Source organism: Cajanus cajan, chromosome 6 (genome assembly GCF_000230855.2).
Source record: "Cajanus cajan strain Asha chromosome 6, NIPB_CcT2T_4, whole genome shotgun sequence".
In the NCBI taxonomy this organism is placed as follows: domain Eukaryota; kingdom Viridiplantae; phylum Streptophyta; class Magnoliopsida; order Fabales; family Fabaceae; genus Cajanus; species Cajanus cajan.
This window is the reverse complement of record NC_138522.1, coordinates 13,342,388-13,359,566: the sequence shown is the minus strand read 5'-3', so window position 1 is coordinate 13,359,566 and position 17,179 is coordinate 13,342,388. Positions and strand designations below refer to the sequence as shown.

At 28.6% G+C, this 17,179-nt stretch overlaps 1 protein-coding gene across 3 annotated transcripts; it reads right to left on the bottom strand.

The window, feature by feature from the left end:
- Window positions 1–9,977: 9,977 nt before the first annotated feature.
- On the bottom strand, window positions 9,978–12,852 carry LOC109814272 (transcription factor TCP5). 3 transcript variants are annotated; one of them, XM_020378652.3, is made up of 3 exons: window positions 12,580–12,852; window positions 11,954–12,012; window positions 9,978–11,491 (listed from the first exon to the last, which is right to left on the bottom strand). In XM_020378652.3, the coding sequence occupies exon 3, from the start codon at window positions 11,419–11,421 to the stop codon at window positions 10,288–10,290; it is 1,134 nt and encodes a 377-aa protein (XP_020234241.2). In that variant the 5' UTR covers window positions 11,422–11,491; window positions 11,954–12,012; window positions 12,580–12,852; the 3' UTR covers window positions 9,978–10,287. The 3 variants fall into 3 exon arrangements, with proteins under 3 accessions (XP_020234241.2, XP_082932895.1, XP_020234240.2); XM_083076769.1 differs by lacking the exon at window positions 12,580–12,852 and adding an exon at window positions 12,253–12,506; XM_020378651.3 differs by lacking the exon at window positions 12,580–12,852 and adding an exon at window positions 12,119–12,201.
- Window positions 12,853–17,179: the final 4,327 nt, after the last annotated feature.

The following is a 17,179-nucleotide window of genomic DNA, read 5'->3' as shown; positions in this document are numbered from 1 at the left end:
ATTTTATTTATAATGATCATTAAATTATAATAACTTTTTTACATCTTTATATCTAAAAGTTGTTTTGACCAACAATTTTTAAATTTATTCTGAGATAGTTTGGTAACTAACTAGACTTTCATACAGATAGAATAAAGAAATGATTGACATATATAATTATGTAATATTTATTGTGGTTTTAAGAGATAACATAATTGTTTTTTGAAAAATAAAAACACACTGAGCTGATGTGGCTTCATTTTCTTTACACAAATATTTGTGTTGTGTTTATCGAATATTAATTCACTAATGTTCTAAAAAAGCAAATTGACTAACTAGAAATTGGTACATAGAAATCGTTTTTCATAACGTATTGGGAGTTAAACTTTTTAATACAGATAATGAAAGGCCAAATCATCTTTTTTAATAATTGTATTTTCATCAAATTCTATTTGCTATAATTTGAACTCCCCTCTTTTTCCATATCTTTATTTAGATTGAGAGGTTTTTTTTTAGTCAAAGACAAACAACAATTTCAATTTTATTTTAATATTTCATATCTTAATCAATGATAGTGAGCTTAATTCTTCTCTTTACTTAAACATTTTCATTATTTTTACCGTGGCACTTCATTACACAATTTCAATTTTTGTTCACATTCCTTCGTCATTGCATATTCTTAATTTCACTTTTTTTCTTAATTGTTATTGACTTCATATTTTTTTTTCTTAATTCAATTTTATTTTAATATTGCATTATGTTGTTTAATATGTTTTCTATGGCTATATATTCTTCTACTTTATAACAAAAAAGTTATATAAAACTAAAGATGGATCATTTTGCATATTTATTTTTAACATAATTTACATAGTGTTTCAAAGTCGACAATAAGGATAAGAATAATAGCGTGTTTGGATATACGTTGAAAACGTGGAAAACCACGTTCAACGTGGAAGCTATTAATAATAGCTTCCACGTTGAACGTGGTTTTCCACGTTTTCAACGTATATCCAAACACGCTCTAAGTCAGATCAGACCAAATTTTATATATATAGGTTGGATTTGTTCTATAAAATTTAAGTCTAAGTTTGATCTATTTATGATGACTAATCTTGAATAATTGAATGACGAATCTTTCATGTAGATGCTTTAAGTTTCATGAACCTTTCTTGAATTGAATTTACCATCCAAAATGACGAAGAACAGAGTGAGAGACACTAAAGTCTTTGAAAATTGGAAGCACTCTTACCAAGGAAGCAAATAATATTACTCACAAGGTGCCTAACATAGAAGGATTCTAGGAACCCTAGAATGCTAGACGAAAATGATTTTTTAAGTATGAGAGAATTTGCACAAAATGCAGAATGCTCTGTATATGATTCTCAAAGTGATTACAAAATATGGAGGAAAGCTCAATTTATAGGCAAGGAAGAGCTTGGAATTCATGCACAAAGAAGTCAAGTGCATTGGCGCTGAAAATTTGAAATTCAAATGGAATTTGAATTTCAAATTCGTTGTTGTCCAAATGCAGATTCATGTGCAACTCTAATTCCATTTAGGCTTGATTTGGGTGTCATTTGATGCGGATCAAGTGCAGCTAGGCATGACAATCTAACCCGTCCCTGTGGGTATCCACCCGAACCCACCCCGATTTGGACGGGAAAAACCTGTGTTTATCGGGTTTGGGTTCAGGTTCGGGTTTTCCCTGATTGATAAAATTGGGGACAGGGGCGGGGACGAGGATGTTAATACCCACCTCGCCCCTGCCCCCGCCCTCGCCCCGATTAATAATATAATTAAAAAATTATTTATATATATATAAATCAAAATTAGAAATATTTATATGTAAAAAATTTATATTATTTTAATTTTCTTTTATTTTTTAAAATTCTTCATATTTATTTAAAAGAAAAAGAGAAAAAAAAAAGAAGAAAAAAAAATAGGAGGAGGGGCGGGGGCGGGGCGGGGAAACCCGAACCCTGCCAGGGGCAGGGATGGGGACCTAGATTTTACCCCCGGCAGGTGTTCCTCGCCCCCGCCCTGCCCTGCCTCGCCCCGTTGTCATGCCTAAGTGCAGCCCACCTTAGACTAGCACTTGTGCATCAAATGCATATCAAATTAAACCTATATGTGACCTAATTTAACTATCTTTGGATAATTATGTTTTTCCCCTCAAAACCTAATCTAATGACTTAAAGTACAATGGTCCAAATAGTCTAAACATTAGGAAATAGTAAAAGAAACAAAATGAACCCAATATTAGGTACCAAAATACCGAAAGTCCATCAAGTCCAAAAAATAGGCCCAATAAGCCTAAGGCCAAAAAATGCTAATCTTAAAGCAAAAAATACAAGGCTAAGAAAAATACTATCTATACTAATATATCCTCTCTTTTAGCATGAAAAATAATATATCAATGAATGACCCATATGTAGAGAGCAACTTGGTTCCACCAAGTCCAATAGACTCTGAACTAGCCAAATTCTCATGTATCCTCCTATAGCCATGACCATGGCTTTGGTGGTTTGACCCTTAGTCCATGCTCCTCCATTAATTTATCTATCATACTTTTTTTATAGGTCTAACATGATTTCTTTTAAAGTTTGAGCTGACCTATTAGCCTATTTAAAAATTTATTTATACTAGTAATGTTAATTAGGTCCATAAGTAGAATTTTTAATAAAGTTATTAACAAATTTATTTTTAAAATATAGTTTACTCAATATTATTAAAACCTAAATTTCAAAAGAAACATAAGAGAAAAACTAAATCATTTTCGTCGAAGAGACAATTTATGTATAACCATATATATTAATATACATTCATGTACAGGTCGTAAACTTATAAACTTATAATAAAAAAAATAATTGTATAAAAAATATTTTAAATATTGATAATTTTTTTGTTTTTGTTTTATAAATTTATTTATTTATTTATATTTTTAATAATATATGTATATTAACTCTTTATTATATTATATAAAAAAGAATTATTTTTAAAAATAAAGTTTACTCAATATTATTAAAATTTAAATTTTAAAATAAATATAGAAGAAAAAATGAATCCTTTTCTATTGGAGAAATAATTCATAATCATCCATGTATGTTGACGTACACTCACGCACAAGTTGTAAGTTAATAAACCTATAATGAAAATAGAAAATTGTATAGACAAAAATATTTTGAATATTAATAATTTATTTTTGTTTTATAAATTTTTTAATAATATATATATATTAATTTTTTATTATATTATATAAATAAATAGGTTGACCTACTAAATCTAACCAGTTTTTTTTTTATATCTTCAACCTTAATTGATAAGCAAAGACTAATTTGCGTATGTGAAATATAACTTTTGTTAATCAAACATCTTAAAACACAAAATCGACCCATATCTTAGATATTTACTTTAACCTTAAGATTTTATTTAAATTATAAATTAGGATCTTCTAAAAGATAAACCTAAATTATTATAAAATAATACAATAAAGTTAAAAACTATAGGTAGATTTGATATTTTTAATTACTAATATTGATTTTGAGAAATGAGAACAGTCTATATTTTTTTAATTAAATTGTTTAAGATTTGAAATTGCTTTTAGTATAAAATATTTTATATCAATATTATAGTTAAAAATTTATATATTAATTCATAATAAATTTTACTAATATTTCCTGCTTTTTAACGTTTATAATAATATCTCTTTTAAAAAATTATAATGTAATATTTTTTAAAATAGGAAAAGTAAGAAATATTATGTAATTTAATAAAATCTAAAAATGTTAATATAATTTACTCATTAATTTATTTGCACAAATATATGTTCATTATGGAACTAGCTAATATCACAAATGATAGCTAGAATGCTTCTTAAAACGTTAATAGTGTGTTTGGATGAAAAATTTTACAAATTTAAGGAATTTTAAATTCTTGGTATTTGAATTACTTTGATTTCAATTTCTATCATTCTTAAAATATTTTGTTTTGATGAGTCAATTTAAATTTCTTAAATTTTAAATTGTTAGGTTAAATATGATAATTTTATTTCATCATAGTAAAATTGATTTTAAAAATATATTTTTATGTTGATATTTTTAAATTAAATTTTATAAAAATAAATATTAATCCATTTTTAAATATTTAATAATTTTAAAAATTAATATTAGATAATGTTTAACAATTTTAAAAATATTTTTGAATATCCAAAATAATTAAAAGAATGAAGAGATAAGATAAAATATATAAGTGAAATAAGAAAAACAAATATGAGGAATTTCAAATTCTCCCATTTTTGGGAGAATTTGAAATTCTACTATTTTAAGGAATTTCACAAATGCTTGAATTTCAAATTCTTTATAAATTCCTCATCCAAACAAAACATTTCACCTCAAAGAATTTAAAATTCTTCAAATAAATGAATTATCCTATATAAATTCCTCATCCAAACACACCATAAGGAAAGTCGGCTTAGATTTGTTCAACGATTATTTGATTCGTCAATATTTTCATAAATTAAAAAAATTAACTTATTTGTTTAAACTTTTACATGTTCAATGTATAATAGCTTGTGCATATAAGAATAGAGACATACAGTAATATTTTAATTTATTTATTTTATATTTAAAATTTATACTCTTAGTCTGCTTGAATTATTTTAACTAATCATAATTTAAAATTTGTCACACAATCTAAGAAATTAATTATCTTAACTAATAATACATTTTATTTATTTATAAATTTAATTTAAATGCATTAGATCTAAAAATTTCAATGAACAAATTAAATATTTGATATATTAGACTATTTAACAAGTAGAGGCTCGTCAACAAATTCAGGATAAAAATGGGACTAGGTCAATCGAGATGAACTTGACCTAAATGTACTCAACTAAGCTTAATTCAGGATAAAAATGGGACTTTAATATTTTTCATTACTTACAAGATTTCATCAAAATCAAAGATCAATACACCATTTTAATAAAAATGATTTCATCCATGACCATGACCAAGTATTAAACACTCCTGATATTTGCATGAAAAGATTAAAAGATTAATATGTTGCTTTCACCATCGGATACACACATAAAAGGACACTTATCATTAGACCTATTAATAATACCAATCATATGTATCAAACTCAAAATATAGAATTAGACTTAAACCTTGTTGCGGTAATAGAAATTAGCCTAAGAAAGGTAAGTCCTATCTCAAATATAAACTGGATTTCATCTATTAGAATTTGCTTAACGATGATGCTAATATAATATATACAATTCCTTACGTTAGACTTTGTGATTTTCATTATAATTTTAATGAATAAAAAAACATAAAATTTCATTTTAGATTTGATTTTTGTACTAGTGAAACCATTCGGCCACCAGGTGACCGATATCCAATCGGCACCTGAATGGCCGAACCAGGTAGCCGACTACTGATCGGCCACCAGATGATCCATAAGCTCAGCTATCTCTCCTAATCAAGGATTAAGGATCACCCCTAATCAAGAGTTAAGAGCTAATCACACCAATAAGTCGATTAGAGGCATATTACCTAATATGGTAATCCTATTGCAGGGCTCATAGGAGTCCGGGCCCATCAATGTCAGTATAAATAACTCATGTCACGAGTTAACGTCATTGTTCATTAATTACTATCGATATTTGTGTTTTGTCCTGACTTGAGCGTCAGAGTGCCTTTTGCAAGTACCTCCCCCTTACCGGAATATTCGATTAGAGCTCTCGTTCGGCCCTCAAAATACGAGAAGATTACTAATGTGCCCTTCAGGTACAATTTTCTTAAATAAAAACACAATTTTTCTAGAAACATGTCAAACTCAAATTCTAGAACCATGTTATAGAATAATATCTCTTTAGAAAATATCTCCAAAATAATATATAGAATTATCTAGAATATTCAAGTATGGTTATATCTATAAAAAAACATTCTAAAGAGTTATTTGTAGTCATTAGATTAAATTTGTATTAATAAAATCTTAACCATTAATTTAAAAGAAACTACTAGTATAAATAAGAATAATGTCTTAGAGTTTATATAAAAGAATTGAAAATAATCAATTAAGTATGTAATCTCTTCCTCCAAAACTTCTAATCTTAATTTCCATTTTCAAATATTTTCTTGACTGATAAAATTTCATTTTAAATTTTTTTAAAACATTATTATATATATTAAAAGAAATAATACCCAAATCGTATAAGTGCATATTTGTCAATTTCAAAATATATTTTATTTACTAAAGTTGACTCAGTGATAAGAGAAATGATTGGATAGTATAAACAAAGTTTTACTACAAATCTTGTTATTATTGTTGTAATTTTTAGTGATAAAAAATATTTTTCAATTAAAATAATTATATAAATATATTTTTTTTATTAAATACTCATTGTTATAGGTATTTGTAAGAATTTGATTGATTTGAACTAATTAAATAAACTCTAATTAAATGGAAGGAACAACTAAACTAATTAACATTTTTGTTACCGATTAAAAGAAAACTAATTAACTTGAACTTTTTTTATTTTACATATGTACATCTATAATATGATGTTAATTTGATCTAAAAACAATCTGAACTTTGTTTTTAAATTTATTTTATTATTAATTATACGGTGGATACAACTGAATGATATGTATGATTGTGAAACTAATCAACTTAAATTCTCTTTTTATGAATTTTAAAAAATTGAATATATATATATATAATTAAAAATTATTATTTGATGTGATTTAAATTTATTATATTATTCCAAACTGAATTAAATCAAACAACTTCATTTATAAAGACAACACTAGAATATATCTTTTAAGGGTCTGATAACAATTTTAAAACATTACATACGTGATCTTGGACATTGTTCAGAAATTAATAATTATTATTAATATATATTTGTAATAAATAACATATATATTAAAATATTATTTGTTAATTTTTTAATCGTTACCCGAGAGAATTTGTTTCACATAGGCTATAATCATAATTAAAGGTAACCAATAAATCCATCTTCTAATAATAAAAATTGACAATAGAAAACTCTGGACAAAATACTAGACTTGTAGAGTTATAACCAACCATTCATTATCATAGCACTTTTCCTCTCATTTAACTACGTCAACGAACAAATAATGGTTGTGAATAATACTGGTCAAAAGTTTCAGCAGTGCTATGTAATAAATTGTAGTGTATAATTCTGTTTTCTTTCTTTCATTCATTAATTATGTGAGGTTGGTCAGAAACTGCAATTTGAACAAGCATCTATAAAAATTAAGACAATGGCTAATGTAACACCCTGCAAGCTATATAATGTGAGCAAATATAAATTTTCTTTTTCCAAAATAATGTCCTGTCAACTCTGAATTGTTTCCTTTGTTTCTATGTTTTAAAGCCGATGAATAATTAATTAGGACCACACAGACAAATATAAAACTTTTGGTCATTTCTCTTTGATGGCTCTATCCTAAAGGACCTAACTGCTGCAACCACTGAGTCTCCTTAATTTAATTTTTGATCTTGGATCCTGTGATATATTATTGTCTACTACAGAGACTGCTTTCAAATTCAGTCTCTGCCTGTGATTTTATGTTGCCTCCTTTTCATTGTCAGTAAGAACTGTAGATTCGGAAACATTTTTCTCTCTTTTCCATACTTTGTGTGGATGGATGCTTCCATGCCTTCATCAAGATGCTGTCAAATAGGGTACAAAGATGAGGATAGACACAAGACGTATTGCCTAATTTCCTGCTACACTCTCTGCAATATTTCACACACATCTATGTATATATACAGATTGCAGACCTTTGGACCGTAGCATGCAATTTCACAGCTTTTTCCTTTTTTTTTTTTTTTTTTTCACTCTATCCAATTTTCAACTTTATATATATAATTTTATATGATTTTCATAACTATATTCTAGATTACGTTTATATCTTGTAATTAGAGTTAGTTCACTTTAAATGCAGCATTTACATGTTTAACAATTTATTTTTCTATTTGATTGAGTGTGAATTTGTAAGAAAATTTGAGTTGAATAAAAAACAGAAGACTGTTACTTTTTTTTTTTTTTAACATCAACTTCACTGAATTTTTTAATTATAATTCAAACAGATATTATTTATATGTTGATACTATTTTTTATAACATTTTTCCATCACATTAATAATTTTGTTTTACAGTTCTCTTTTCATTGTACAAAGTATAGTACAAACACAATGTATGATCGTGAATAAAATTTCCTTTTTATGGTTTGGTAGTACATATATTCTTTCTTTTTCCTTAATTTTCCATTTTACTATATATAGGGTGTCATGGTTGGTTGCATCTACAAACTTTTTCTTTGTTCAACATTATCTTTAATTGCTATTTTCTACTATATAGGTTTGTGGCAGACCTTCACATGCTGTAGGTCGGCATGCATTGCTGGCTGCGTGCATTGGGAATAAGTCACTAACCAAAGGGCATCAAAAGTTGCTTCTGAATTGAGCTTACAAATAATTAGGACACTCCTTTTCACCACATTGTTGAACAGTATTGAATATTTGTACTAATTTTGATTCAGATTTAGGTTGCATGACTAGCTTCTGAATGTTACTATATATATGTTAATGCACAAGGACACGGTACACATTTATTATTTAGAACGCATGATGAATTTCCCAGATTGCGTGTTAATTATATATCACGCCAGTGAGTGTTAGTTATAAAACTTTTTATGTTCAACACTGTATCACTAACAGGACACAGTTTATTTATCTTTTCACAGTTCAATTTTTCATGTAGTGACATTTAGGTAACGAACAAAAGAATCATGCATCCTGGAACAAGAACAGATTTATGACAAAACATGCCGCGAGCTAACCGTCTATAAACTGTTGCTAGACAATGGTACAAAATAATATATACCATTATCATCACCATCAATAAAGTTAATTTCCAAGGTATTATATGTCTTCAAAATAAATAAAAAAAATTATGTAAGTTGATGTTATTAGCACTAAAATAACATGTGTAGGTAATTGCAGCTCTTGTCGGTGAAAAAAAATCTTATGTCTGATTCTATGTTTTATAAATTGAAGCAGCACCGTTAATAAAATAATAAAACAAAGAGTGATCAAATTAAACAAAACAAATTAAAGTACTTTTTAAGATAAGTTGCATAACTCTATATAGCATACTTTATCAATCTCTTTCTTAAGACAAAATACATTTCCTTTAGGTGAATGTGACAAAATGAGTGAGAGTACTTTAATCTTTTAAATCTTAATCAATAAATGTCCACTACAAATGTTTAGTTACTTGTGTAGAGAGCTCCTAAAATCGTGTCATTTGTACGTTTAATTTTTTGACATAACAATGTATAATGCAAATAACAAAACTTATAAGTAAATAGTTATCAAAATATACAGGAGAAGAAGTTTGATCAAACACACTACCTTTTGTAACAATAATTATATTTTTTTATATAATTATATTAGTATAAAACATCCATTGATATAAATTATGACTAATATGTAAAAGAATTATTTTTGTCAGCTATATTAAGCTCTCAACTCGAGGAAGGAAAACTAACGAGTTTACTGGAGAATACTAATTAAGTAGAAAGCAATAATATGTATTCATGTTATACACAAGGGAGATCACCTGTCTTCATATCTCATTTTCTTCTCCGTCCCTCCAATTAACACCAAAGAAAAACTATAAACAAAGAAATTAAATGTTAATTTTTGTATTAGCAAAATTTACTCCATACACAAGAACATCTTAAATTTGTTCTTGGTCTTTATTTTATGGTAATCTTCTCAAACTACATCGTATGCATTAATTAATGTCAGATGTTTGAAGTGATCACAATGAAATTGTATCTAAACCCTTTCAAGCTATAGCGCATTAGATCACGGAACTGTGCTGTGCAAACTAATTAAAATGAACATGATTTTTTTTTCTTCGTTTTTTTACATAAATTAAATCAAATGATGGAAATCATATATATGCATACAAGAAAAAGAACTCTATTTAGGTTGGTACTTATTCTTACTTGTACCCAGAATGATTTTTCAACAAGGTATAGAGGAAATCTCAAAGATTCAAGTACAAAATATATTCATCCCATAGGTATAGCTAGCAATTGCCATACTTGAATGTACTTACCTTGGTTGAAAGCCTATAAAATATAATGTGCTTTAACTTCTTGAGTGATTACATGAAGAATACTTGCTCACTTCCTTTGCATAATATTAAGGTCTGCAATATAGAGCTATCAACCTAACATCTGATGAAGGACAGTGGTGAGGAGATTCAAGAAGTGCTACCCTTGTCTTGTTGGCTACGACTGTTGTCGTTGTTGCTATCTGAAGCCAAAAGCTTTGAACTATAGGGTGTTGCTGGGAAGGGTCTGACAGGTGAATTGAACGAGTGAAGAGATGGAATGAGAGGATGATGAGGCAAGAGTTGAGAACCTGAGTTCAAGAACTGAATGTGGTTGAACTGTCTAGGATCATTGTCTACTGAAGGTGTTGTAAACGAAGCATAGGTAGTGAAAATTGACGGTGTAGCAGAAGATGAACCAAACAAAAATTGAGAACCAGATGGTGGCAATGGCAAAGAAGATGGGAATTGCACACCATTACCATTGCTTGGATTATTTGGATCTACCTGCTGAGAAGGGAAAAATCCATGGCTTCCAAATTGGGATAAAGACAAACTAGAAGGCTCAGAATTGTAGGAGTTATATGACATAGTGTTGTTTAACAAACCAGGTAAAAGAGAGTGAGTAGTGGTAGCACTACTACCCATTGGAAAAAGCCTCTGAGTAGAAACTTGCAAGTCATTGTAACCATCTTGATTCTCTTGCTCATTTGTTTTGATCCACTTGCCCTTTTCAGCTTCCTTGCCTTTCAACCTTGATATTGAATCCATATTTTCCCAATACCTTGATTTTGCCATGAGGTTTTGAATTCCCCCATCCCTTACTAATGTGGAGCTAGCATCACATAAGGGTCCAAGTGAAAGTTGAGATGCAGCACTTGATCCATGAAAGGGAAGTAGGGTTTGTGGATGATGAAATTGAGCAAAACCCTGAGGGAATTGAAGTGGAGGGAGTTTGTCAATGTCGAATTTGGTGGCTTCAAGCAACCAATCTATCACTTTGCTAGGTTGGCTTAGCCCAAGCTTGTCTTGAAGATCATATAGCTGAATTGCTGTGGGGACTGAGAGCCTAATCCTTCTGTCCCTCAACCCTCTTATGGTGCAAACCTTGCTATGCCTATCTTTTCCTCCAAAAGAACGTGACACTCTCACAATTCTTGGATTTCTGAACGCTGACCATTGTCTTGAAGTGGTAGATGATGCTTTGGAGAACTTGATACTATTGGTGTCACCCTCTTGCTTGGCTTGAGAATCTTCTCTTGAACTTGACATTATAATCATCATTTACTTATCTCATCATTGTGATTGTTTCTTTGAATTGTCTTTCTCCTCCTTGGTATATGTAAATGACCCCCTGAGAAACAATGAAAATTTTAGCCATGGGTGTTAGAAACAGAAACCTTTGTGTGATATATTATTACACAGTTTCTGTTGGAAAATTTATCAAAAAATTATACAGAAATTGTTGCATTATTGTCTAAGAAATGTTCCCATTTTGGTTAGTTAGTAAATAAAAGAAACAGATCATAAAATTAGAAATAAAAAGGTTATGAGAGTAGTAGTTTCCAAAAATATGAAAGCCCGGTGAAATCAGTTTTTCAGCTCCATAATAGAACTTTCGGTGCCGAAGCCACATGTTTCTCGAAAATTGAAGAGAAGAGAACTCTATTTACTCAATTGATAGCTTGTGAAACCAAATTTGAAGCAAAAATCACAGCCTTAGAAGTTGAAAATTGTACATATATGAATGGATTTGCTGAAAACATGAGAAGAATGATAAGACAGGTAAGTATTAAAATCACATGAACCAACTTACGCGAGAGAGAAAATTCTGGGTGCTATCTGGTTATTCTGCTCAATGTCTTTCACCATAACCTAGAAAGAGAAGAAATGAAAGGGAAAGAAAATAGAAATACCCTAGAATTAAAGTCTTTCCAAAATGAGCACCTAAATGTTAATTATTTGAACAGATGACCCCAACCTTAGATTTCAACGTATTCCTTCAAGCGAATAATAATTCACTCTACAATTAAGAATTTTATGAACGAGATTGAAGTTTTAATTTTACAGCATTCATCTTTCTTGCATTTAAATGTAAAAAGTAAGTGGTCATACATGATCACGTGGCATCCTTTTAAAGTGACACGTCAATCAAACTGGCAGTGGTAACTTCCTCGGTTTGTTCATACAAAATTAATAGATGTACACCTTGTTATCATATATATACTAGACTAGAAAAAGAGAGAAAAATATAAATGTGATAAATAATTAATATGATTAAATAAGAAGATAAATAGAGAGAAAATAAAAGAATCAATCAAGTGTTTGGACTATAGCAAATGTTAATATATCAATACCCTTGTTTATACCACATACTGAACAATCACTGAATTAATGATTAACTGTTGTCAATATAATTATTCAATGTGTGGGAAGACGTACCAGACACAAGCTTCAATATTGGATTAAGAACTGCCGGTCCAAAGGGAGAAAGATAAAAAGGAAAAAGAAAGAGATCTGAGCTACAATTCATTTTTCATTTAAGAAATTGGACAATAAATAAAAAAGCAAGGGTTTATAATTTTTGTGCAACCACATATATCATAATCAAGAAATTCGCACTGTTGTAAAGGAAACTAGAGAATTCCACATAACATCATCTAAAGAACTAATGCATTTCTGATAGTATAAAAGCAATATCTTTGAAAGAGTGAAACACAAGAATATTTATAAGAATGAAATCCTTTTGGTTTGTTATATTGTCCTAGAACTATTCCCATATCAAATATTCTTAAATGTTAATTAAGAAAATAAAGATCAAAATTTGCAGGCAGTTACATAAAAGAAACAGAAACAGAAATTAAACTAGAGGAGTCATAATGAGTTTCAAAAGATGTGGTGTATGATATTTGAGTGTGATCAGTTGGATTAGATAATAGATCATAGGTAGCTGCGCTATAGATGAGGGACCAATTTAGGTTCTTAAAAAGCATCCACTCAACTCATAGAAAGAGGGACCACATGCAGATGGCAGTGAGATTTGCACGGCACAACTTGGAAAGATCTGACTTTCATTATTCTGTAACAAAATTATCTAAATTAGGTTTATTAACCTAATTGTGTGTGTTTATTACTTCATTAAGGTGCATGTGCCTCTCCAATAAGATGCAGATACATGTGTCCTAATTGATCAACGTGTGTTATAAATCACCAAGAATTTAAGTGCCCCGGACTTGAATAATTTGGCACACTATTATATAGTCTCCATCCTTTCCTAATATTGTTGTCTTGCGTAGGTATTTAAATATGAAGAGTACTTTTTTTTTAGCCTGCCAAACAAGAAAAACCCTAATAGACAATTATTGTTCCTTCTGAAGGATTGATCCTAAGATTTCCCCTTCAAATGTACGGGGGCATGACCAACAATGATACAATAGTAAAAATGGGTAGAGGTTAGTTTTTAAAAGAGTCGAGGGTAAACCCTAGTTAAGTCTTTACATAGAAAGATGTAAAAAGAAGAAGGAAAAATAAATAATTAATCAATTTTGTTTCTTACAGATTTCTTAATAACTCAACTGAAGTTGTAACAGTGTTAGTTGGTACATAATTGAGTGCTTTTAAGAACAATAAGCCTTGAAAAGGCTGTGCTGTGTGTCGCAGTGTGTGAAAGGTCAAGAGCCTGCAGATTTTCCTTCAAAACCAAGCAATATCTAGAATAAATTGGGATTTTCGCCAAAATAATTGAGAGGTTCATCTCAGGACACTGCAACTGCAGTTTTTCTTGTTAAAAGCTGAACCTACTTTATATAGTTTTTAAGCTTCATAACCTAAATGAATGAATTCAAACCACATGAACCCAGAAACCTACCAACAATATGCATTCAATATGAAATTTCACTTTTGCCCACAAGCCTTGTCTAGGTATTCTTTGGACAAATGCTATATAACAATTAAGAAATATACGAAGCATGAATTAATGTGTGATTAAAAAAACCCTAAATTTTAATTCGGTAAACCCAAAACATAAAGAATAATTGAACTTTGTCTTTTGAAAAAGGTGGCTTATTAGAAGTTCATCTTTTTTTTTTTTTTTTTTCCCTTTTGGGGAAACAAAATGATTATGAATTTGACGTTATGTTGTCTGTTGCTTAAGGTTTATTGAACTTATCTTTCTGTCTAAGTGGAGAACCACAATTAGGTTTTAAGATTGAACTCCCTTGAATCTATACGTACCCAGAAAGAAACCATGTCTTCAATTTCAGTTAATTGGATAAGTGGAAACGAATGACAAGTCGGGAAAAAAAGTTAAGGATGTTAACTAGTAGCTCTTTATTTTAACCTTTTATAATAATTAAAAAGTAGAAATATTTCATATCTATAATAGTTATAAATAAATAAAATATTAAAAGGTTATATATAATTATTCAAAGAGAATATAATTTTTTTTTACATCTGAAGAATATAATGATCTATTAAAAAGTGAAGATCAAAACTAATTATATACCCCTATATCCCCTTTATAATATATATGATTAGTACGAGGTTTATTGAAAGTAAAAAATAAAAAAATAAAAAATAGTGGAAGAGAGATAACGAAAGAGAATAGTTTGAAAGTTGTTGAATTGTGTATACTAAATCAAAGTATCATCTTTATATATGTTATAGATTAACATGTTACTATTTCTTAAAAAAAAATAAAAAAGAAGTAATACTTGTAAAAAAAAAAAAAAAAAGATATTGATATGTCCCAAAGAAATCATGCATGTTTTGATACTAGAAATAAAAGTCATTTTTGGATCTAAACATATTGTTTGAATTGGTGATCACAATGGATTAGAATATAATGAAACAAAATAGGTTAAAATGACTTCAAATGAAATAGAATACAAATGATATTATATTACTTAGATATTTTATAATGAAATCAAATAAATATTTTAGTGATTTGCGAAGAAAAGAAGGAAATGTTTCATTTGAATGGATTTTATTTTTAACTTGCCTTTCAGTGGAGATTGACTCTGGTTAATTAAAGGTGAAAATTTCCCCATTAAAGTGTTGGGTTTTGTGTAATTGTTTTGGGCTAAATGGTGTTGGTGGGTGAGAGAAGTGGGGAAGCGGTTCAAGTATGTTTAGGGCAAAAGTAATAGGTATACAAAATAACCATTTCATAATTTAGAAATCAAAAGTAGTGGTGTTGGTGGGTGAGAGTAAGTTAGAGTTAGAGAAAATTAGTAATGATAAAGTAGTCCTTTCATAATTTAGAAGCTTTAGCTTTATCAAGTACGCTTTAAACTAAGGTAGAAGAAAAATGAAATTTTAGGTAATGTACAAATAATAGGTCATGACTCCTCTTCTATTAGCAAGTACATCATCTTTACAAATAAGTAAACCTTTTAGGTAACAATTGTAACTTATTTTGAATTTCTTTATTTTTTTAATAGAATAAATTACACCAAACAGAATATTTTTTTTTTAAGAAAGAACATAAAAAATATTGTTTTAATGCAATGGTTTGAAATAAGATTTTAAAATGTTTATTTTGCAAGCTAACTTCTATTTTCTTCCTTTTCTTTTTTATTTCAAATATCAAAATTCAAAAACACATTATACAAGAAATTTAAATTTAAAAGTAACTTTAAATTTTAAAAAACTTCATGATCATTAAATTTAGACAAATGCTACTCTAGCTGCGGGTTAAGTAATTAAAGTGAAAAGTTTTTATTAAAAACATGTTATTAATGTATTCTCATTATGATTTCCCAAAATACTCCATCATGATTTCAATGAAAAAAAATTATTAATTTTATAGGGCTCTAATCGGTGAGAGCCTTCAATTTAATGTCCTATTTTTAATTTACAACTTCTAATTCAACTCATTGGTAAAATAGTTAAATAAAATTTGAAAAAATCTTTAAGCTAATAATGAATCAAAGTTAAACACATCTTATAAAATTAATTTAATCTTTTGACATGTAATTGAAACATTTTCAGTTAAGAAGTGGTAAGAAAAAGAAAAGCTCATGATAGACAAATGTGTGCTAATTGAATACACTACATGTAAAACTTTAGGATAACTAGTTGTTTGTTAATTTGAAAATTTTGTTTTACCAATAATGTAAACTAGTCGCAGTTTGTTAGAAAAAGGAAAAGAAAAAGATAAAAACAAGCATGTCCAAAATAATGCATGCCATATATAAATGTTAGACAAGGGAAAAACGAGAGATGAATTTTCCCATATGTACTACATAGTTGTTGCTTTTTCGTTAAAGATGCAAACTGAAAACGCTATATCAGGTATCATCATCACCACTGTCCACTGAGTAGTGAATATCTGTCTAATGAATGAATGCATGCCATCACCATCACCTCTGTTAGATATTCACTACATCTATGACCCAGCCAATAAATGTGTGCCCTGTCAAATACTTATACGGGTGCAGATAATTAGAGAGGTTGTGAGTGAGTAACAAATTCCCATTGTCGGTGTGCAGATAATTAGAGTGGTTGTGAGTTGAGAAACAAATTCCCATTGTCGGTTGGAAAGATGAGTAAATACATATAAATAAATATATATATATATAGGCAAATGACACCGATGTAACTTTTATTAAGTGTTATACTATTCAATAACTTTAAATTAAATGTGAATTTTATAAATCCAACCGTTAGATTGAAAAATTTTTACTCTTAGATCATATATACAAAATTTTATATTAATCCAAGATGATTTGATATTTCATTCTTATAAAACAAAATTGACATAATATATTTATTTCAAAATATACTAAAATATGAATATTTTAATTACTCTCAAGTTGTTCAATTTTAACAAAATTTGATATACATATAAAGTGATATGAATTTTCAATCTAACGATTAGATTTACAAAATTCACATTTAATTTAAAGTTATTGAGCGGTGTAACATGATGGAATAACACTAAGGCCGAGAAGACCAAGAGGTGATATACTAAAGGAGGCAAGAGGAATGGGATAGTAAGGCCATTTTTTGGACCTTAGCTCCTAAGTTTTATAGCATTTAT